The sequence below is a fragment of the Crocuta crocuta genome, unplaced genomic scaffold (genome assembly GCF_008692635.1).
Source record: "Crocuta crocuta isolate KB4526 unplaced genomic scaffold, BGI_CrCroc_1.0 scaffold274, whole genome shotgun sequence".
Lineage (NCBI taxonomy): Eukaryota > Metazoa > Chordata > Mammalia > Carnivora > Hyaenidae > Crocuta > Crocuta crocuta.
The window spans coordinates 4,529,953-4,553,879 of record NW_027530222.1 but is presented as its reverse complement, the minus strand read 5'-3'; the positions used below and the strand labels follow the sequence as shown (position 1 = coordinate 4,553,879).

At 38.8% G+C, this 23,927-nt stretch overlaps 1 protein-coding gene across 1 annotated transcript in view; it reads right to left on the bottom strand.

Moving 5' to 3' along the window:
- Positions 1-12,605: 12,605 nt before the first annotated feature.
- The window catches only part of CD53 (CD53 molecule), a 24,615-nt gene continuing 13,293 nt past the window's right edge, over positions 12,606-23,927 (bottom strand). Inside the window, exons 3-9 of the mRNA XM_077765608.1 lie at positions 19,494-19,573; positions 18,479-18,655; positions 16,640-16,714; positions 16,015-16,110; positions 15,396-15,476; positions 14,283-14,366; positions 12,606-13,477 (exon numbers count right to left, since the gene is read on the bottom strand). Coding sequence (XP_077621734.1) covers positions 13,406-13,477; positions 14,283-14,366; positions 15,396-15,476; positions 16,015-16,110; positions 16,640-16,714; positions 18,479-18,655; positions 19,494-19,550 — 642 coding nt within the window. The 5' untranslated portion in view covers positions 19,551-19,573 and the 3' untranslated portion in view covers positions 12,606-13,405. The remainder of the gene's footprint in view (positions 13,478-14,282; positions 14,367-15,395; positions 15,477-16,014; positions 16,111-16,639; positions 16,715-18,478; positions 18,656-19,493; positions 19,574-23,927) is intronic.

Genomic DNA, 23,927 nt, shown 5'->3' with positions numbered 1-23,927 from the left:
CAAATGATTAAAACCAACCAGGAAATAGGGGCTCCTCAAATAGAATGTAAATACTAACTAACAAAAGCATACGTTACAAAATAACATGAGCACACTTAAGTGGATGGGAAAGAAAGCTAATCTAAGGCCTAAGTGCTGTAATCTACTTAGTAAAAGTGTTTCCCACAGAGTTATGAGTTAGCATACCACTTTCATTTGTATTTCAGAATTGAACAAAAATGTACATATAGATAATGAGAGACCGATTTCTTACTGTTGGAGGAAGACCTAGGGAGGAAGGCTAAGCTAAACCCTGTAGTATGAGATTAGAATAAGAGGCACTAGTTTAAACTCAGGTTTTTAAATATGCTTTCAGACATAAATATACATGTGGGTATATGTGTAGATTATGCATACATATATACATTCATATGTTTCCTAGCTTTCATTGACAGGGCCTAGAAGCAGTGACACTCCAGGACAATGAGCACACCTAGCACCAAATCTTGGTTTCTAACCATCATTCTTCAACAAAAGGAAACAGAGCTCCTTGGAGAAGTGGATTCCAGGACAGGCAAGAAAAATACAAGATGAACCTAGAATATCTCGTGATGTCAGAAGGTAAGGAAATGTTACCCCCAAGATGGAGGCGTATCTAAAACAGGAGCCAATCTGAAGGACCTCTTCATGGCCAAAACTGGGATATTTTCAACAACGAATAATGATGGTATTTGATTTTAACGCTTAGATAATACCCAGGGAATCTATCTGTATGTATAAAAGTCTAATACATAACTGGGGGAGGAGGGACCGCTCTTCCTTACAGTTGAATTCCAATTACTAGATGTAGACAGAAATGCGGAATACAGAATTATTGCAAATGCCCCAATAACTATTGCAAGCAAGATTTACCAATGGATGCTAAAATGAGTGGGCGGAAGTTTGATGAGGAGAAACTGGATTTGCAGTCTCAAAGTATCTTCCCAAAGGTGTTTATTAACTATAAATGTAGAGATAGTAACTTTTTAGTGAAGAAACCTAGCAGATCAAGGTAAATATCACCAGTAATAAGATATACCAATATCACAATCCCATTATATAATGCATAGTCTTTTGTGTGGGTAGTGGTCTCTAAAAATATAAAACCTTTTTGTTGGGGTGGCTCAGTTGGTTAAGGATCTGACTCTTGATTTCGGCTCAGGTCGTAATCTCATGGTTGAGAGACTGAGCTCTGCCTTGGGCTCTGCCTTGGGCGTGGGGCCTGCTTAACATTCTCCCTCTCCCTAAGATCCTCTCTCGCTTTCTCTTTTAAGAAGCAAAAACAAAAACAACAAAACGAAAACCTTTCTATTATGTATGTTTGTTTCTCCCCTAACATTCATACATTGAAGTCCTAACCCCCAGAGTGGCAGTATTTGGAGATAGGGGCTCTAAGGAAGTAATTAAGGTTAAATGAGAATAAGGATAGGGCCCAGATTCAATAGGATTAGTGTCCTTGTAAGATGAGACATCAGAGTGCATCCTCTCTCTCTCCACACCCCCACCCCAGCACAAATGCACTGAGCCAGCATGCTCAAATTGAGGAAAGGTTATGTGAGGACATAGCAGATATGCTGCCATATGCAAGCCAGGAAGAAGGCTCTCATGAGAAACTGAATTGTCTGGAACCTTAATCTTGGACTTTTAACCTCCAAAATTGTGAGAAAAGAGATTTTTGTTGTTTAATTCACCTAATCTGTGGTATTTCATTATGGTGGCCTTAGCAAACTCTTTCCAAAGTATGAAAAAGTATCACATAAAAGAAAAAAGAAAATTATCAAGTAAACTCAATTTATGGGGCATTCTACAGATTACTTTTCTTCAAAAGTGTCAAGATCAAAAGACAAAGAAAAGACTGATGAACTGTTGCAGACTGGAGAGACTAAGGAGGGGCAAAAACCCAAAACAACTACATACAATATAGGACCTAGGGACCTATGATAGGATTCTGGAACAGAAATATGACATAGGTGGGAAAAAAATATGTGAAATTTGAATAAGGCCTGTAGTTTAGCTAATAATATTGTACCAGTGTCAATTTCCTGTTCTTGTTATAAGGTGTTACATTTAGAAGTGGGATAAAGGACATAAGGGAATCTTTTGTACTATTTTTGCATTTTTTTCCTGTAAGTCTAAAATTATATCAAAGCAAAAATGTTAAAAACAAACAAAAGAAAATCTTTTAAAAGTGTAAATCAGGGAGCGACCTGGTGGCTCAGTCGATTGAGTGCCCTGCTCTTGATTTCGACTCAAGTCATGATCCCAGGGTCATGGGACCAAGCCCCGTGTCAGACTCTGTGCTGAGGGTGGAGCCAGCTTAAGATTCTCTCTCTCTCTCTCTCTCTCTCTCCCCCCCCCATCCCGCTCTCCCCTGCTTGTGTGCACTCCCTCTCTCTCTCGCTCTCAAATAAAAAACAAAATAATAGTAATAATAATAAAAAATGTAAATCAGAACATTTCCTCCCCTGTTCAAAATCCTCTGGTTGTGGGGCACCTGGGTGGCTCAGTCAGTTAAGCGACGGACTCTTGGTTTTGGCTCAGGTCTTGGTGTCATGGTTCATGAGATCAAGCCCCACGTTGGGCTGACAACATGGATCCTGCTTGAGATCCTCTCTCCCCCCTCCCTCTCTCTCTGCCTCTTCCACATATGCGTTCTCTCTAAATAAACTTTAAAAAAAACAAACCTCTCATGGCTTTCTATCTTACTCAAAGTAGATGCCAAATTCTACACGATGGCCTAATAACCCTACACTACTTGTCTCCCTGTTTTCTCTTTAACCTCATCTCCTGCTAGTGCCCCCACCCCCACTAAACTTTAGCCAAACTAGCTTCTTGCTGTTCCTTAAATATAACAGGCACATTCCTGGCTCAAGCGCTTGCATTAGTGTTTCCTGACTACCATTCGTTGTTTCTCCTATAGCTACCTGCATGGCCTGCTCACTCACATGTTTTGTCTTTACTCAAATGTCACCTCATCAATTAAGCATTCCCCACCACCCTGTTTAATTTTGCGTCCACCAGCCTCCTGCAATTCCATATTCTGATATTATTTTTTCCCATAACCCTCATCATTATTAATATTCTGCATATTTTACTTATTTAATTCTATTATTATATGTTGGTATACAAAAGACTTTATTATACCTCTAAGTTTAAGCCAAAGAGGCTTTGGGCTATTTTGTTCACTGATGTATTACCAGTAAACATGAATGGAGAATGAATAGTTCGATGGAAGCTGCTTCACCTCCAATGAGGGAGTGAATGAGAAATTCCAGTTTCGAGAGCGGGAAGGAAGAAACAATAAAGAAGAAACATATGAAGAAAACAGAACTTTCCTTCATGTGTTACTGGATCACTGGCCAGACTATTACGTGGTCACCACTAATTGCAATGAAGCCTGGGAACATTACAGGTCAAACAAAATTTACCTTCTGATGGTAAAGGAGAGAGTGAATACTGGGTAGATTGCTGGTAGTGCCTGCCATGAGAACTGTATCTACCACATTTTCACAAACAGTTTAGGTTATAAGGACAACAAATAAATGCTATAAACTATTCAGACAGAAAAATTATTGTTACCTAAGGAAGCCCAAACTTTCATAATTTATACTTTTTTTTTTTTTTTGGAAATACTAAGGGGAAAAAAATAACACAACATTTACAGATTTCTGGGAATAAAAACGTAAATCAAGAACTTTCTATATGTGTATTTTGAATGATGTATGATACCAAGAAAAACATATTCTCAAATACTCAAGAGCCCAGAAAATATACTTTTCATCTCTTCCTCTTGAATAAAATTACTTAAACATGTACTATTACAACTGTTCATGTGTCTTCTTTAAGAACAATATTCCTACCTTTGTTGGCTTTGTACTGTGTCAGTTTGGCTAGGCTGGACTACATTTCCCAGAATTCCCTTTGGTGTATATTTCCAGTTAGGGTTACAAAGAGATTCTTGTAGGAGAATTGGGAAGGCAGAAGTGAAGGAGTACTCATCTTGTAGCTTCTACATGTGTCTCTGATCTACTGGCTCATTTTGGCATGAGACAGTGGCCAGATCCAAAACTACTTTATCTTCCCCTGGATCTTTCTTCAACTTCTCTTACTCCTCAGCCATGTGACTGTGTTTAGCTCTGGAAATGAGCCTTGGCTTCTGGAGGACATGAGTACCATCAAGATCAAAACAAGAAGTGACACAGATTTCAGTCTGTTCTGGTGGTCTTCAGCTTGTGCCTGTGTGTTCTAATTTGTCCTCCCTCTCCCTTACACTACGTTCATCTTGCTGGTTTTCTTCACTGTGGCTTCAAGTTACAGAATTAATGGGAAGAACGTATCTCCTCACAAGGAGGCAAGAAGATCAGAAAGATCAGACTCCTGGAACAAATCATTACACACACACACACACACACACACACACACACACACACATTCTAATAGTTCTGAGATTTGACTGAACTCTGATATACTACTCTTGAATTTTTTTTTACACTACTCTTGAATTTATAAAGAAATTCTCAGGGTGCCTGGGTAGCTCAGTCGGTTAAACATCTGACTTTGGCTCAGGGCACGATCTCACGGTTTGTGAGTTTGAGGCCTGCGTCAGGCTCTGAGCTGTCAGCACAGTCTGAGCCTGCTTAGGATTCTGTGTCTCCCTCTCTCTCTGCCCCTCCCTCACTTGAGCTCTGTCTATCTCTGTCTCTCAAAGGTAAATACAAAGGTTTAAAAAAATAAAAAAATAAAAAAATAAATTCTCCAAAAATTTCTCCTATGAGTTTTAGAATTTTGCTTTCAAAGACTGTTCTTTGCCTCATATTGATTTTTGTGTGTAGTGTGAATAAGAAGCTCAATTTCATTTTTTTCCATATGTTTAACCAATTGCACCCAGCATTCTTAATGAGGAAGTCCATCTTTTTTTGAATGGCATGGAATAATAACTTTATTATATAGCAGGTGTCCATATATGTGGAGGCTTATTTTCCTTATCTTTCTCTTAGGTTCCATTGGTATATCTATGTATCAGTAAATGCTTGTGTTTTGATTACAATAGCTTTAATATAAATCTTAGCAAGTACTCTTACTCCTCTTTATCAAAAGTGGTTTTGAATTCTTGATCTTTTAAATTTTATATACATTTTGTTTATATACATTTATATACATCTTGTTGAATTTCATAATGCAATATTTTGGTCAGGTATTGGGATTGAATGGAATCAATAGGAACATTTGAAGATAATTGACATGTATGCAATGTTGATAGAATCTCTATTCATGGTACATTTCTCCGTTTGTTTATGGAGAATGGCTTTCAATTGAGTTTTAAAATATTTTCTACAGGGGCGCCTGGGTGGCTTAGTCGGTTGAGCGTCCGACTTTCGCTTAGGTCATGATCTCGCGGTTCGTGGGTTCGAGCCCCGCGTCGGGCTCTGTGCTGACTGCCAGCTCAGAGCCTGGAGCCTGTTTCAGTCTGTGACTCCCTCTCTCTCTGACCCTCCCCTGCTCACGCTGTCTCTCTCTCTTTCTCCTAGAAATAAATTAAAAAAACATTAAAAAAAAATATTTTCTACAAAGGTGTTGCACAACTTTTTGAAGGTTTATTTCTAAATAGCTTGTATCTTTGATATATCAAATGGTAATTAACAATATTTCTCAGTGTGAAATATAACACTCTAAAAGTGCCTAATGGAATCAAACTGTATGAATTTATCAGTGTGCTGTTTTTTCACTCAATATTATGTTTTAAAGATTCATCCATTAGTTCATTCATTTCCAATGCCATGTGGTATTTCATTTTATATGTATACCATAACTTATCCATTCTATCGTTGATAGACATAGGTCTTTTCCCAGTGTTTGACTGTTACAATGCATCTATAAAATAAATCTTACATTTGTGCCCTTGTGCATGTAAGTATGCATTTTGGTGGGACTTACCTAAGAGTAGAATTACATCATAGAAAATGTCACACTGTTGTAAAGGGATTGTATTATATACTTATCAGCGGTTTAATAAGAGTTCCCAATATTCCACATTCTATGTAACACAGAAACTAGTCAGTTCCTTGTTTGTTTATCCAAAGTGATATGTCCATAGTGGTATCTTATTTCCTTGATTCCTAATGAGTTTGAATAATTTATCATATGTTTACTGATCATTTGAATTTCTTTTTTTGTGAAGTGCTATGCCAAGTCTTTTGCTTATTTTCTCTAGATATTTCTGTAAATTGTTTATAAATTTCTATAAACTGTATATTTCTTATTTATAGGAGTTCTTTATATATTTTGAATATGAGATTTTTGTTCATTGTATGTGAAGCAAATATTTTTTCTTCCTCTGTGATTTGTGTACTTAGTATTTTGTAATTAATTAATCAGTCTTTTCCTTTTGTGCTTATTGAGTCACATTTTTGAAAAGTCCTATCTCCTCCAAGATCATGAAGAAATTTTCCTACATTATCTTCTAAAAATTTTATAATTTCCCCTTTCAGAGTTAAGAATTTATTTCACCTTATCATGAAGAGATATTTGTGTGGGTATATTTATTTATTTTCATACTGATACTCAAATGTCATAGAACCATAGTAAGAAATCCATCCTTTCTCCAGTGTTCTCTATGCCACATCTGTTGTATATCACATTTACATACATGTATAAGCGTTTCTGTATTTCATCTTCTATTCCACTGGTCTGTTTATCCCTATGTCAATATTGTGTTGCCTTCATTACCCTAACCTTATAATGTCTTTTTAAAAATTGAAGTATAATTGACACATAATGCTACAGTAGTTTCAGGTATACAACATGGTGGTTGGGCAAGTCTATATGCTATGCTCAACACAAATATAGTTACCATCTGTCATCATACAATGCTTTTACAATGCCATTGACTATATTCCCTATGTTGTACCTTTTATCCTCATGACTTATCTATTCCATAACTGGAAGCCCGTACCTCCTACTCCTCTTCATCCATCTTGCCCATCCCCCACCCCCAGCAACCACTAAGTTTTCTTTGTATTTATGTATCTGTTTCTACTTTTTTGGTTTGTTTTGTTGTTTTTTAATATTCCACATATAAGTGGAATCATATGGTATTTGTCTTTCTCTGACTTGTTTCACTTAATGTAATACTCTCTAGGTCCACCCATGTTGTTGCAAATGAGAAAATTTAATTCCTTTTTTATGGCTGAATAATATTTCATTATGTATGTATGTATATATCACAATTTCTTTATTCATTTGTCTATTTAAAGAAATTTTTTAATGTTTTTTATTTATTTCTGAGAGAGAGAGACAGTGTGAGCAGGGGAGGGTCAGAGAGAGGGAGACACAGAATCTGAAACATGCTCCAGGCTTTGAGCTAGCTGTCAGCACAGAGACTGACGCAGGGCTCAAACCCACAAACTGTGAGATCATGACCTGATCTGAAGTCAGACGCTTAACCGACGGAGCCACCCAGGCACCACCATTTGTCTAGTTTTTTATGTTTTATTTAAACTTCAGTTAGTTACCATAGTGCAGTATTAATTTCAGATGTACAATATAGTGATTTAACACTTTCATACAATACCCGGTGCTTATCACAAGTGTACTCCTTGATCACATCATCTGTTTGGTGCACCCCCCGCCCCACCATTCTGACAACCACCAATTTGTTCTCTATAGTTAAGAGTCTGTTTCCTGAATTGCCTCTCTCTTTTTTTCCCCTTTGCTCATTTGTTTTGTTTCTTAAATTCCACATATGAGTGAAATCATGAGGTACTTGTCTTTCTTTGACTTATTTTGTTTAACATAATAATCTCTAGCTCAATCCATGTCAAAGCAAATGGCAAGACTTCATTCTTTTTTTTTATGGCTGAGTATTATTCCATTGTGTATATATACCACATCTCCTTTATCCATTCATCTACTGATGGACACTTGAGTTGCTTCCATATCTTGGCTACTGTAAATAATGCTGTGATAAACAGTGGTATATATATCTTTTCAAATTAGTGCTTTTGTTTTCTTTGTATAAATATCGAGGTAATAAAATTCCTGGATCATATGGTATTTCTATTTTTAATTTTTTGAGGACCTCCATACTGTTTTCTACAGGGGCTGCACCAATTTACATTCCCACCATGAGAGTTCCTTTTTTCTCCAACACTTGTTATTTCTTGTCTTTTTGATTCTAGCTATTCTGACAGATGTGAGGTGATATCTCCTTATGGTTTTGATTTTTATTTTCCTGATGTTGAGTATGCTGAGCATCTTTCCATGTGTCTATTGGCCATCTGTATGTCTTTGGAAAAATAAAGTAAAAGTTGTGTTGTTTTTTTCCCCTTAGTATTTCCAAAATAAAAGTAGAAATTATGAAAGTTTGGGCTACTTTAGGTAACAATAATTTTTTGTCTGAATTGTTTATAATATTTATTTGTTGTCCTTATAAAAAACTTTTTGTGAAAATGTGGTAGATATGGTTCTCATGGCAGGCACTATCAGCAATCTACCCCGTATTCACTCTCTCCTCTACCATCAGAAGGTAAATTTTGTTTGACCCGTAATGTTCCCAGGCTTCATTGCAATTAGAGGCGGCCACGTAACAGTCTGGCCAGTGATCCAGTAACCCAGGAAGGAAAGTTCTGTTTTCTTTATACGGCTCTTTTTTATTGCTTCCTTCCCGCTCTTGAAACTGGAATTTCTCATTCACTCCCTCATTGGAGGTGAAGCAGCTTCCATCGAACTATACATTCTCCATTCCTGTTTAATGGTAATACATCAGTGAACAAAAATAGCCAAAGCCTCTTCCCTAACTTAAACTTAGATGCATATTCTAGAGAAGAGGCCCCTGCCAGTAATAAACACGTAACAAAAGCAAGAAGTAAATCTTTGTTGTTTTCTGTTCCTGCATCATTATCTAGCTTATTCTGATAGATGATGTTCTTATTATCTGCTTGATGTCATTGTAGCATCTGCAATGATGTCCCCCTTTCAATTCCGTTTCTCCCTCCCTTCCTCCTTCTGGCCTCCCAGTCTTACCACCAGAGATTTGTCTATTTTATTATTCTTTTGAAAGAACAAACTTGGGGCTTTGCTTGTGTTTGTTTTCTAATTTTTTTAACGTTTACTCACTTTTGAGAGACAGAGAGAATCAGAATATGACTGGGGGAGAGGCAGAGAGAGAGGGAGACACAGAATCCGAAGCAGGCTCCAGGCTCTGAGCTGTCATCATAGAACTCCATGCGGGGCTTGAACTCACAGACCATCCACATTGTTGCATATAACAAAATTTTATTCTTTATTTTTGAGAGAGAGAGAAAGAGAGCAGGGGAGGGGCAGAGAAAGGGGTAACAGAGGATCTGAAGCAGGCTCTGACAGCAGGCAGACCAATGTGGGGCTCGAACTCATGGACCACGAGATCATGACCTGAGCTGAAGTTGGACGCTTTACCAACTGAGCCACCCAGGCACCCCATCTTTTCTTTTTTCTAATATATTCATTAAAGGTTGTAAATTCTTTCCAAGACTTACCTGTTTCCCATAGATCCTTGTATGTTATTCTTGTCTTATTATTCAGTTCAAAATATTTTCGAATTTCCATTATGATTTCTTCTGTGATCCATGGGAGTCTAGGAAGTGTATTTCCTCACTTATAAATAAACATGTTTTGTTATCTTTTTTTTAGATTAACAATCTAAATGAATTTTGAACAAAGAACATATTGTAATTTTAATCCTTTGAAAACTAAATATTTCTCTTGTAAACAATACATAGCTTGATTTTTTAATCCAGTGTAACAATTTTTGTCTTTTGACTAGTTAATATCATCCATTTACATTTAATTTAATTACTGATAAATTAAGATTTCTTCTACCCTCTTATTTTGTTCTTTACATTTATCATATATGTTTATTATGTTGTCTTTTCTTTCTTGACTTTCACCATTATTTTATCATTATTCTATTCTACTGAAACATGTACATTTCACCTTTCAAAGCATGAATTAAGAAAATACCTATCTCCTTCAAGCTCCTTCGAGCCTGACACAAGGCTCGAACCCACAAACTGTGAGATCATGAACTGATCTGAAGTCGGATGCTTAACCAACTGAGCCACTCAGGTGCCCTTACATTAATTTTTTAACATATCCATTTAATTTTTTAAAATTTCAACTATATATTTTCATTCCTCAAAATGCTAAGGGGCCCCTGGGTGGCTCAGCTGGTTAAGCATCTGCCTCATAATTTCCACTCAGGTCATGATCTCATGGTTCTGAGATCAAGTCCCACGTCAGGCTCCATACTAGCATAGGGCTTGCTTAAGATTCTCTATTTCTCCCTCCGCCTCCCATCACCCTCTCAAAAATAAAAATAGAAATGCTTAGTCTTTCTTTCTTTCATTCTTTCTCTGCACACATTTTAGGGCTGTTCTTTATTTTCTTAACTATAGAAAAACATGACAATTATATTTTGTTTCAAGTAACTACAATATCTGAAGTTTTATGGGTCCATTCCTATTGTTTATTCATTCTCTAGGTTCATAGTGCCTTGTATTCTTATATTTTTAGTGAATTTTATTTGTGAGTAGTTCAATTTCATTAAAAATGTGCTTTTTGAGATTCATGGAGACTTTAGTTGTTATTATTAATATTAATATTATTGGTATTATTGTGGGCTCATTCAGAAAGTGTGTGCATTTTGCTTCTGCCAAAGTTTGGGATAACTTCTTGTTTGGGACTGTTTTATTTAGTTATTTATTATTTATTTAATTTTTTTCTTTTTACAGATAGTTTATTGTCAAGTTGGTTTCCATATAACATCCAGTGCTCATCCCCACAAGTGCCCTTCTCCATGCCCATTTCCCCTCTCCCCCCCCCACCCATCAGTCCTCAGTTTGTTTCTCAGATTTCAAGAGTCTCTCATGGTTTGACTCTCTCCCTTTCCCCCACCATTTCCCCCCTTCTTCTCCCCCATGGTCCTCAGTTAAGTTCCTCCTAATCCTCCTATACGTGCAAACATATGATATTTGTCCTTCTCTGCCTGACTTATTTCGCTCAGCATAACACCCTCAAGGTCCATCCATGTTGCTACACATGGCCAGATTTCATTGTTTCTCATTGCCATGCAGTATTCCATGGTATAGATAAACCACATCTTCTTGATCCATTCATCTGTTGATGGACACTTAGGCTCTTTCCATGTTTTAGCTATTGTGGAGAGTGCTGCTATGAACATTGGGGTACATGTGCTCCTATGCATCAGCATTTCTGTATCCCTTGGGTAAATTCCTAGCAGTGCTATTGCTGGGTCATAGGGGAGTTCTATTGTTAGTTTCCTGAGGAACCTCCACACTGTTTTCCAGAGGGGCTGTACCAGTTTACATTCCCACCAACAGTGTAGGAGGGTGCCCGTTTCTCCACATCCTCGCCAGCATCTAGAGTTTTCTGATTTGCTCATTTTAGCCACTCTGACTGGCGTGAGGTAGAATCTCAGTGTGGTTTTGATTTGTATTTTGTTTGGGACTGTTTTAAACTAAAGTTTTAGTTTGAGAGTTTGCAGATGACTCCAACATTATATAAATTTGCATGCTAGGTCAAATGGTCAGATTATAAGATTCAACATTTTAGGGCTATTGCCTTCCTCTGCTCAATTGCCAAGTTGCAGACAAATTTTCATGTAATTATTGGTCAAAGTGAGTGGTATTTCTAGTTTACTGTTATACTAAGGTGTATATAGCACATTGGTGCCTCTGACTTAAGAGAGGAAAGATCTCTGCTTAGACTCTCCACCTTAGACAGACCCTGAACTTTGCCCCCTACACCCCATGTGCCATGGAAACTGAAATCCAAGTCCATCTAGTTTGGCAAATGTCCTCAAATTCTTCTTACCTCTCTGGTTCCCATCATCACAAAGTCTCTGGCTTGAGTATTCCTTACTTTCATTCCAGCTGAATAGTGCTCTTAATAAAATGTTTTAAAGCTTTTATCTAGCACTTTAGTTGTTTATAGTGGCAATTTGGTCTAGAAATATTGTGCTATCCTATCAGAAACAGAAATCTCCTTTTCCTATTTGAATCGATTTAGATGATTTCTATTGTTTTAGAAAAATGCTTATAGCAACTACATTTTTTTTCCACAAAATGATTGGCCTAGATTTTTTTGTCATATATTTTCATGGGCTTTAAAATCTGAACTGTATTTGTGTCTATGACACAATTTTTACTTATAGTTAATTTTATCTTCTCTCTTTCTTTTCCTAACTTGATCAGGCCAATAATTAATAGAGACAAATAAAGAGGAATTAAAATAGAATGTAATTAGATCTGTGAAGTTTTTATGAGTGCGTTATGGACGTACTCACAAAAGACATGTTGTTAATATTTAAATGGGGAGATGTATGTAAAGCTCTTAGCAAACTGTATCATACTTACAAAGACCTCAATAGATATTAAACTTGGTAATAGTAAGGAAAACTTCCTTAGAGAGAGGATAGGAATTATCCAGACAAAGGGATCATTGGATGAATGATAACCAACCAATTGCTGGCAGGACATTCAGACTGAGTCACAAAAAAATGTATTTCAGATATAAGAAAGAGAATGTAATGATTGAGATCACAAGCTATTTTATTTATTGAAGAATTAAAATAGTACATTAACAAAACCTTATTTGATAGAAAAATAACACCAGAGCTCCTATGAATGTGACTATCAGCCAAGCCACCAGAGATACTGGCCCTGCTGAGTTCCTCCACAGCTATGTAAATCAAAGGCTAAGAGATTCGCTGAAGTCAGGATTCGAATCACTAGATAGTTTCTTCTGGAAGGACAGAGTGAATCCATAAGGCCCTTAATAAGGAAGTTGAAAGAAACCTTATCCTTTGGAGAAAGAGTACTCTGTCATTCCTGGAGCCAAGGCCCATGCCCAGCCAAAAGGAAGCAGCGGGTTGTAACAGTGATCCAATGTGTTTGGCCCCAGAGCTCCCTTCAGTGGGTCTTTTGCTTGACTTTGGAGACTGGACTGGGCATAATTTAAAGGCTAGAGAGTTATTTGACAATAAGAAGATGCAAAAATTCAAGACCCAAACCCATCCTTTGATCTTGAACCATTAGTGCCAGAGGTTCTCTTGGCCTCTCATGTCTGAAAAATGCTCGGGTATTAGTGTCACCACCGTGAGGGACATAGGTGCCTCAGTGAGTGGCTGAATGATTGTTCTGCTGCCTGAGATGGGAAATGACTAGCAAATATATCTCTCTTCTGGTTGTAAGAGGCAGAGACCAAAACAGGGAAGAGATGAAAGGGGGACAAAGACACCAGTCCAAGAGGTGATCATTTAGGGCTTCATGCTATAAATGACTTTGGATTTCCAGGGATGAAATAAGCCTCTTCAGCACAAGACAGTAGGAAGTCACAGCCCTAGGGACTGGCTGGTTTTATCAATCTGGCAGTTCAAGGTCAGCGCAAAGGACATCCCCAACACCTGAGAAAAGAGTGGGGAAAATGTGAGGTCTTCATAGGAGCCATCTCTCCCATAACCCCTGGGATTAGTCCCAGAGAAAAAGAAAGTATCCATCACATGGGAACCACACTTCCTGCCATCACTTCCAATTCCTTCTCCATTTCCCTTCTTTAGCTTTAGAAAGACAGTCACAACTGTACAGGATAGAGTGTTGGACATCTTTGTCTCCTTAAGAAGTCACTTGTAGAGTCAAGCTCTGCACACATCAACACTGTGCAGTGAGCCGTCTCTATCCATGCTCTGGGACTCCTGGGTTTCCAAGCAGAGAAAAACTGTTACCCTCTGAACTTCTTGATTAATATCTTAGTTATTCTGTGACATACCCAAAACACTTGTATATGAAAATAATAGAAATGTCCCATAATGAAAAAGAACACAAAACTACCCTCAGTTCACCCCTGACTAAGCAGAGAAACAAGGAAGAAATTGATTATAATTTTTATCATCAACTCTTGCTTAGCATCAAGGCCAATTTTTCATATAGAATGTTTATCTATTGCAAGCTTTTCCATACCCCCCAAAGTAGGAGTCTGCTTGATGACTTTTAATTTGACTATAAAGCAATCAAATCTCTTAGGGATAAGTTGACCAGATAGATCTTATACCATATTTTCTGTATGCCTCAAATTGGTAAAGACATCATTTGCTATGTGACTGGGGAAGCTCATATTTATTGAGCCATGTGCTGTGTACCTGGTACTGTTCTAACACCTTACACGACTTAAATAATTTAATCTTCACTATAGTCCTGTGGTTAAGTTCTTACCTGGATCACACATACGCAGATAGTGATGATTCCAATATGCAGGAAATTGGAATGAAACCACTGTTTTGCTTTTACATAGCAACCCTAAAAAAATTACAAGTACAAATGATAACACTATATTATCTGACTTTATCAGGAGGCTAATTTCAGAAGATGGTTTATACTTTGCCTTATGCCAAGAGACTTAGACCATTTTTGTTGCCTTTCTATGGTTGAAGAAACAGGCATAAAGCAGCGAATATTAAACAGAGCCCTTTCTGGTGTTGTTATCATTACAGTGGCACCTCATGCTGAAGTCCTAGATCTTAGCACACTGAGTCAAACTAGTTCCTGAGAGGTGTTTCAGCAATAGATATCCTTAGGTTTTTTGAACTCTCACTGCTGACTTGGGATTAATAAATGGGAATAGATCCTATGCACTTCTGCTGAGATGTAAATCTACCATGGCCCTACTAAGCTCCAGGGCAATTCTAGCTGGTCTCAGTCTTTCTTCGTAGACCAAAAACTGTCTGGAGATGTTCAAACAATCCCCAAAGTGGATAGCATGGGGCAACAGGAATTTAGGAACTTGATCTTGTGGGTATATGATCTTGGCTTCTTTTCCAGGCTTAATCTGGAGGTCTGAATTAAGTGGAAAGGTTGTTTCAACAGTTCTGCCACTCTCTCTCCCCAACTCCTCACTCCTTCACTTATCGGATGCTGCCATTTCCAAGGAAGAAGAGAAAAGAAACACAAAAAAGGAGGAGCTTTTCTACCTCAACTTTACAAATTTCTCTTTCAATAATATGACCTACTTTTTGCTCAAGAAAAATGTAGATCTACTACTATCATCACATAAACGTTCCCCCTCTAATCTAATAGTTTAGGGTCCCAGGATTTGTGGCGGCCTTCCTAGTCTAAATGAGCTTGTTCCTTTTTTTTTCCTTTGTCTAATTGTCTGGACAACTTTTGTCTACTTTGTTTAGTTACTTGGGTTGTCTCTCTGGCCTCTATTTTATCTGAGGTTCCCTGTTTCTGGCTGGGAGGACTAAGCCCGGTAGGAATGGAATTTCTAAGATAATTGAAAGCATAACCAAAGAGGTTAATACCAGAAAGGTTGCTAAAAAAAATTACCTGAACTTGTGGATCCAAGGGGCAAGATGCTGGTGGGTGACCGTGCCAATCACTCGTGGCGTTTACACCACAACATTGCAGCTAAAAGCCAAGTACCCAAGAATGTGATGGTTAGAAAGCCAACAGCAAGAAAACTAGACCTTGGAGAAAAGGTGGGCCCTTCATATCTGACTCTAGCAGAAAACCCAGAATTACCTTGACTACTACGTGGCTCCTGAGAACAAAATACTTTCAAATCCGTCATACCATGTAAATCACATAAGATTGCTTGAAGTAGAGGGCATATTTAATTTATTCACATTTTACAGATGTAAAATTAAACACACAGGGGATTTAGTCTGGCATGTTTGAGTCTTCCTTACATCTCAGTAGGACTTAGACAATAAGCCTACCTGAGAATGGGAAGGATGAGAGAATGTAGACAATATTGTACCAATCAGACTGATTCCTGTGCTCTCCAGTTTGTGACTGCTAAACATTATTCTGGACCTAGGGGCTGTGGACCTTAAATTCTGGAACTTTCAAGAAAGTTCCTTTAACCCCACCTCCTTCCCCGCCCAGGGACTGAGGTTGGAAAATCAAGTCTGGCTGAGCTGAGAAGGATTTCATCTATACTCACATATGACTGGATGGAATCCCACATCTCCCTGGTGCTGTTGTCCGAGTGGTATTTCTGGATGCTGGTAGTCAGGCTCTCAGACACATACTTATTCAGCTAGGCAGGCACATCCCAGCAGAGGAGACAGTATAAAAAGCAGGTGAGCTCAAGGAATAAGCAATTTCTAGTATAGGCTAGTGGTCCCATTTGCTCCTCCCTTCCAAATGACCTCCTCAGAGCTAAGGGAGTATATATACAGGAAGATGTGCTGAGACTCGGATGGTATTGCAGGAAGAAGTACGTGGTGGTGACCTCTTGTCTTTCCAGAACTCTGGTTTTTCAGAGGAAGAGGGACAATCAAAGCACGGGCTCTCTTAGGCATGGAGACAGACATTTTCTACTGCCAAACATGGAGAAAAGTAAGTAGGAGGAAGATAAACTTTTGTTACTGCTCTTCCTAGTCATCCTTCAAAGTATGACTCAATCACAATCTCCTTAATGAAATGTTTTCCTCTCCCCAGTTACAATTGCTTTTTTTATTCCATCCTTCCTCTTTGCTTCTACGTCTATTATAGGACTTATTGTGTGCCAACGTTCTTCTCGATGGTCAGAAATACAACAATGAATTGTGTTCTTTATAGCTTACCTTCTGTTCATACACGAAGAGCAGGATGGCCAAGGTCACCTCAGCGAGGAGAATAATCAGCAGCAGGATAAAGAACTGAGGCAAAGCAGAGACATGCTCACAACGCTAATCCCAGTCTTCCCTCACTCCCGCTCCACCCTGGGAACATCTAGGTGTGTCTCCACACACGTGAGGAGGTTCTTGTTCCTGTCTGCTCAGGCTTCCATTAAGCCTTTTCTTGTTTTGTGAGGGATATGTGTCATTTTTCTACAACTAGATCCTATGTCTCTAGAGGGCAGATCAACTGTCTTCTAACCTTGTTCTCCCCCTCCCCATTGCGCCTATCCAATTCCATGTGCATAACGCATATGCAATACTATTTGTTGAATCAATGAAGCAATTATGGCATCAGCTTTTTGCAAGCTGAGCAAAAGACCAGCAAATGAAACTATGTGTCTTTAGAGTTTGGGGCCTGGTCCTTTCTTGCAAGCTCAGCTACTGTGGGGTGGGGGCAGGTGATGGTGGAAGCTGAGAGGAGCCCTGTACAGATGGAGAGAAGGGGTATTGTAATCACACTCCTAACCCTTCTCTCTCTCCAACTGTAGAAGCTTACTCCTTTTATACTAATCACACACAACCGAAAACACATTTTCACTTATCCCCTCTCTTTCACCTTTTTATCCCAACACTAATTTTGCCTGCTTTACCTTTTCCCTATGTCAATCATCTCCGATCTTTTGCCATTAAACTGAGAACTATCCGAGAACAGGGAATTCTTAATTCTATCTCTTGGTTCCAGTTTAAGAGTTGATTCATAAAGGAAAGATTAACCAATGACTTAAGGAAGAACCAAGGCAACTGGGAACATTTATGGATGGAGTGGCAGTGTTATATCAAGCACTATTCTGGGTACACTAGAGAAATAGGGGGACTTCCTTCATAGAGCTTACGAACAAAACTGAAGCCTATGGGTTCTCCTCAGGATACTTAACTGACAGGGAACAACTGAAAAGCGCTAACATTTCTCATGTTAGATCACCTAGGCCTTCACCTAAGCTGAGCCATCACACTATAGTGTGCCTGGTGCAGATTTGAGATGCACAAGCATCTTCTGCTATTTTACGAGGGTCACAGTACCCAGAAGAATCCAGGGAGTAGATTTTCTGTCACTTAGTCACTGACTCAGATCCTCAAAATACAGGGGCGCCTGGGTGGCTTAGTCGGTTGAGCGTCCGACTTTCGCTTAGGTCATGATCTCGCGGTTCGTGGGTTCGGGCCCCGCGTCGGGCTCTGTGCTGACTGCCAGCTCAGAGCATGGAGCCTGTTTCAGAGTCTGTCACTCCCTCTCTCTCTGACCCTCCCCTGCTCACGCTGTCTCTCTCTCTCCTAGAAATAAATTTTAAAAAAAAATTAAAAAAAATACATACTAAGGTGCAAAGCACTTGGACAGATGGATGACACTTGATTTCAACCAGACATGGAGAAATAAAATGCCATAAACGGAAATTATGACATGGGTCAGTAGTAACACTGTAAAATGAATCCGAAAGAGGATAGCAATGTCCTCTTCCACCCATCCCTGGAATCCCAGTTAGAAACAAAATACTATTGGTCTGTGACTCCCTCTCTCTCTGACCCTCCCCTGCTCACGCTCTCTCTCTCTCTCTCCCCTAGAAATAAAAAAAAAAAAAAGAAACAAAATACTATTGGTCTAGACAGATTTGGCTGACCTAAAGTACTAATCCTACGTTCCCATGATCTCTCTGTGCCCATAGGTTAGTCACCAAGAAATGTCTTGCCTGGGGCCTAAGGCATCATGTGCCTCTACTTAGGGTACCACATCTGCTGCAAGGGACTCACCGACATAAGCAGGCATTTGTTCTCCTTGATGGAGCCCATGCAGCCCAGGAAGGCAACCACCATGATAATGGAGCCCACAATGACAAGCACATTGCCCGGAGTGAAGAAGGGGAGCGACCAGAGGCTGTTGTGGACCAGGAGATAGATCCCAAAGCCCAAAATGCAGCAGCCACAAAACTGAAAGAAAGAATCGCACAACACTCTTGAATATCTGCTCACATTCTCACTTAAAATTAGAATTGGCCCTTTCCATTGGTTCTATTAAGACTGTCATGAACAACCCAGCTTTCCCCATGCATCCAGAAGAGAGGTAACCCTTGCTTCCTCCTGTGATGTCCCACTCTTGCTTCATCCTACCCATATCAGTTACCAGGGGAAGCTCACTCCTGTGAGTAATACAGTATCTTCATGCTTCAGATCCCTTACTCCTCATTCCTGCAACGGCTTACAAATGGTCTTCCCTTTGGAAACCACTACTGGGTAGAGGGGACACCCTGGTGGAGAAGTTTATCTTACTAGGCAGAAAATTAGAGAAGCCAAACTTTTAAGAATCTTCTCATAGACACATGAGTACAGACCAATTCTCTATTTGAAGTTCAGTTGCTGAATTTGGTACAGTGAAACTTTCCCCAAAAAGGCGACTTTCCTTTCAATCAGCTATTTGTCTGAGAGACTAGCGGGAGGGGAGAGCAAGAAAAAGTCGTTTGCCCATGGAACGGACAGTGTCAGGTTTCTCACCCATAGATGTCAGCAGTGAGCAGTGGTCGCCTAAAGTCCCCAAAGAGGAAAATGGCATGCTGATAAATAACTGCACGGGTACTTTTCAAATTTACAGGCGTATATTATGGCAGGATGGGAAGAGGGGAGGAAATGATTATTCCCTTGTTCTAAGCCGGTTATGTCACTCAGACATGCATGGGTTGCTCTTCATAGCAGACTCTTCAGTAGAGGACAGAGAAGTAGAGGGTGGCTGGAAGGAGGTGAGCTCAGTCATGATCAGAAGAGACACACTTACCCAAAAGAGCAAGTTGAAGAAAAACAGAATGTACTTCAGCAATTTCAAGCCACTCATGCCTATGCTGGGATATTCTTGCCCTAAAAAGTGAGGGAAAAGAGGAAGTAAGTTACCTGGCACCAGAGAACAGAAAGCACAAATGTTCAGGGTTTAAAATCTCTAGCATCACCTTGGGTTTGAGCCGTGACTCTCCTCTGGGAAGTTTCCCCAAACTTCCTGCTCTCTCAGTCTCTGAACTGAGGCACCAATTGGTTTATCTTGGAGCCTCACTTTTGCTCCAATTCAGCGAGCTAAGAATGCTTATCACTGAATTAAGCACCATAGAAGAAAGCCATAGAGGTGCTCTTGGAGAAGAGTGAGTCACAGTGACACACACTAGGCCAATTCTCAGAGACTAGTGCTTGGGTGCTCACTCAAGAAGGCAGACCAGCGGTTGGGAATTAATCAGCTGCTTAATCAGCTGTGGAGAAGGTCAGTGACTTGATCAGTCTCTTCCTTAAATGCCCTGATATGCACGTACATACTACATATAGTCTATAAACCTCTGCACATGAAAATGGGGGAACATACCTCTATCTGATTCATTCTTTTACAGAAATCAGATAAAATTTTATGAATGTTTTCTGTTCTACATGTGACAATGACTATCCAGCAGCCACCGTCCAGAAGACGGGAATCTTATAGCAGAGGTAAAACTGGCTAATAAATACCCAATGGAGAAATGAAGAGATAGTCATTGGAGTTTGATTTTTAAAAAACTATAATTTCATTTCCCACTGAGGACATTAATGTGCAAAGCCTCGTCCTCAGTTCTAGAGATCTAGATACACAATTGTGAATTTTCTTGTCAGACACAATTAGGATCCATAGAGTAACTCGTATTTTAAAACTGCACATAAGACTGATTTATAAAGCAGAATGTCAACTTGTTAGGTTTTTCCCATTAGAACTATGCCTTTTCTAGTATGTAGATTGCTTGTATAATCCATTGCTTATGCCCTCTTAACAGCAGCCAGAAATCAGACGACTGCCTTGAGGGATAGGTCATTCAGGCTGTCAATAAACCTGATGAGTTATTTGTATTCCACAAGAGAGTACTCTTCTCTGTTGAAAAGACCAAATGCATATATTTACTTTATACTATTTTCCTTTTTCTTTACTTTGACCATCTCTTTCCCCTTCTTCTTGTCTTGACCCTCAGGATTATTCTTAATACTTCCTCATTATTTTAACCAAGTTAAAACAGAATCAATTGGATTACAAATGTGTCTGGATATATTTGGGAGGTTAAAAAAAAGTATGACGATTTACTACATAGGCTTTGAGATCACACTTGAATTCAGCTTTCACATATGCCACTAAACAGCTATGTGAGATTTGGAAACTTAACAACTATAATCACAATTTATTCCTGCGTAAAATGGGATAACTACTTATGCCTCCTAGGGTGGTGAAGATTAAATGATCTTACAGAGACTGATATATGACCAACACTCAGTAAATGGAACCCATGATTATTTAGTCTTGAAGGAACTCTCTGGGAAGGGAGCAATGGAAATATATTATTATAAGGTTCTTATATGTGTTGTGGTAATGTCTCCTGAAGATAGACTGTGGTGAGTTACAAATGTACAGTATAAGCCATGAGGCAATCTCTAAAATAACAAAACAAAGAATTATAACAAATAAGTCAGAAGAGGAGATAAAAATTATTTTTAAATACTGGATTAATTGAAAGAAAATTGAAAGAAAAAGAAAAAAAAAACTGCTATGGTCTGAATGTCTGTGTCCCCACAACATCCACGTCTTGAAATCTTAATGCCCAATGTGATCGTGTTAGGAGGTGGGGACTTTGGGAGGCTGTTAGGTTATGAGAGTAGAACCTTCCTGAATGGGATTAGAGCTCTTATAAAAGAGACCCCAGAGAGCTTCCTAGCTCCACCTTGTGAAGATACAACAAAAAGTCTGCAACTCAAGAGTGGCCTTGCCTGGCCATGTTAGCATCCCGATCTCAGACTTCCAGCATTCAGAACTGTGAGAAATAAATATCTTTGTTTATAAATGTCCCAATCTGTAGTATTGTGGTATAGCAATGTGCACAGACGAAAAGAAAAACAAATAACAGATGGGGAAAATAGAAAGCAAATATCCTCGACTCTAACCATATTAATATCACAGTAAATGAAATGATCTAAATATTCCAGGTATGACACAAGATAGCCAATTGGATTAAAGGATGTTTAGTAATGAGTTGTCAGAAAGAGAAGTTAAGAATCTCATTTAAAATTTCATCAAAAAGAATAAAATGCTGGGGTGCCTGGGTGGCTCAGTCGGTTGAGGGTCTAACTTCTGCTCAGGTCACGATTTCACAGTTCATGGGTTCAAGCCCTGCATCAGGCTCTGTGCTGACAACTTAGAGCCTGGACCCTGCTTCAGATTCTGTGTTTCCCTCTCTTTGCCCCTCCCCTGCTTGCGGTCTCTCTTTCTCAAAAAATAAATAAAAATAAAATAGAAAGGATAAAATGCTTAGGAATAAGTTTAACCAACGTTGTAAAAGATCTGGATACTGAAAACAACAAGAAATTGACAAAATAAATGTAAGAAGACACAAATAAATGGAAAGATACTCCATGCTCTTGGATTGGAAGAATTACGTTGTTAAAATGTCCATACCACCCAGAGTAATGCACAGATTAAATGCAATTCTTATAAAAATTTCAATGTCATTTTTCACAAATAGAAAATAAACAATCCTAAAATTTATGTGGAACAACAGAAGACCCTGAATAGCCAAAGAAATCTTGAGAAAAAAAAAAAACAAAACTAGGAGCATCATGCTTCCTGATTTCAAACTCTATTACAAAGCTATAGTAATTAAAACAGTTTGGTATTGGCATAAAACAAAACACATGACTCAATGGAACAGAATATGAAGTCCAGAAATAAACCTACGCATATATTGCTAATTTATTTGAAGCAAAAGAGTCTAGAACATACAATGGGAAAAGACAGTCTCTTCAATAAATGGTGTTGAGAAACCTGGACAGCCACACTGCAAATGAATTGAACTGGACCCCTATTTTCCACCAATCACAAAAATAAAATAAAAATGGTATAAAGACTTGAATGTAAGACTTGAAACCACAAAACTCCTAGGAGAAAACATAAAAGGAAAGTTCCTTGACATTTAGTCTTGGCAAGGATTTTTTAGATAACACCAGAAACAAAGGCAACAAATGCAAAAATAAACAAGTTGGTCTGCATCAATCTAAAAAGCTTCTGCACGGCAAAGGAAACCATCAACAAAATGAACAGACAACCTACTTAATGGGAAAAAATGGTTGCATCATATTTCTGGTAAGAGAGTAATATCCACAATATATAAAGAACTCATACAACCCAATAGCAATAAACAAAAACTAAAATCTGATTTTAAAAATGAGCAGAAGGGGGCACCTGGGTGGCTCAGTTGGTTAAGCTTCTGACCCTCGATTTTGGCTCAGCTCATGATCTCACAGTTTGGGAATTCGAGCCTGCACCAGGCTCCATGCTGACAGTGCAGAGCCTGCTTGGGATTGTCTCCCTCTCCCTCTCTCTCTGCTCCTTCCCCACTCTCTCTCTCACAATAAATGAATAAAACTTTTTTAAAAAAATGGGCAGAAGAAGTGAAAAGACATTTTTCCAAAAGAGACATACAGATGGCCAACAGGTACATGAAATGATGCTCAACATCACTAACCCTCAGGGTGGGAAATACAATTCAAAACTGCAATGAGGTATCATCTCATACCTGTTAGAATGGCTATCATCAAAAAAACAAGAGATAACAAGTGCAATGAGGGGGAGAGCATATGGATAAAGACAACTCTCACTGCACTGTTGGTGGGACTGTAAATTGGTTATAGCCACTATGGAAAACAGTATGGAAGTTTCTAAAAATAAAAAATTAAAAATAGAACTACCCTATGATCCAGCAATCCCACTTCTGGGTGTATATCCAAAGGAATGGAAATCATGGTCTTAAAGAAATATCTGCAGCCCCATGTTCACTGTAACATTATTCACAATAGCCAAGACATGGAAACAACCTATGTCCTATACTTCAGTAAAGAAAATCTATACATGCACACACACGCGCACACACACACACACACACACGAATATTATTCAGCCATGAGAAAGAAGAAAATCCTCCCATTTGTCACAACATAGATGAACCATTCTCTCAAAACTGAGAAAACAAACAGCTCCATTTAAAAATGGACAAAAGTGTCTGGATGGCTTTGTCAGTTAAGCATCCAACTCCTGATTTCGGCTCAGGTCATGATCTCACAGTTGTGAGATCTGAGATTGAGCCCCATGTTGGGCTCCACACTCAGTGTGGAGACTGCTTGGGATTCTCTCTCTCCTTCTCTCTCTCTGCTCCCCCCCCCC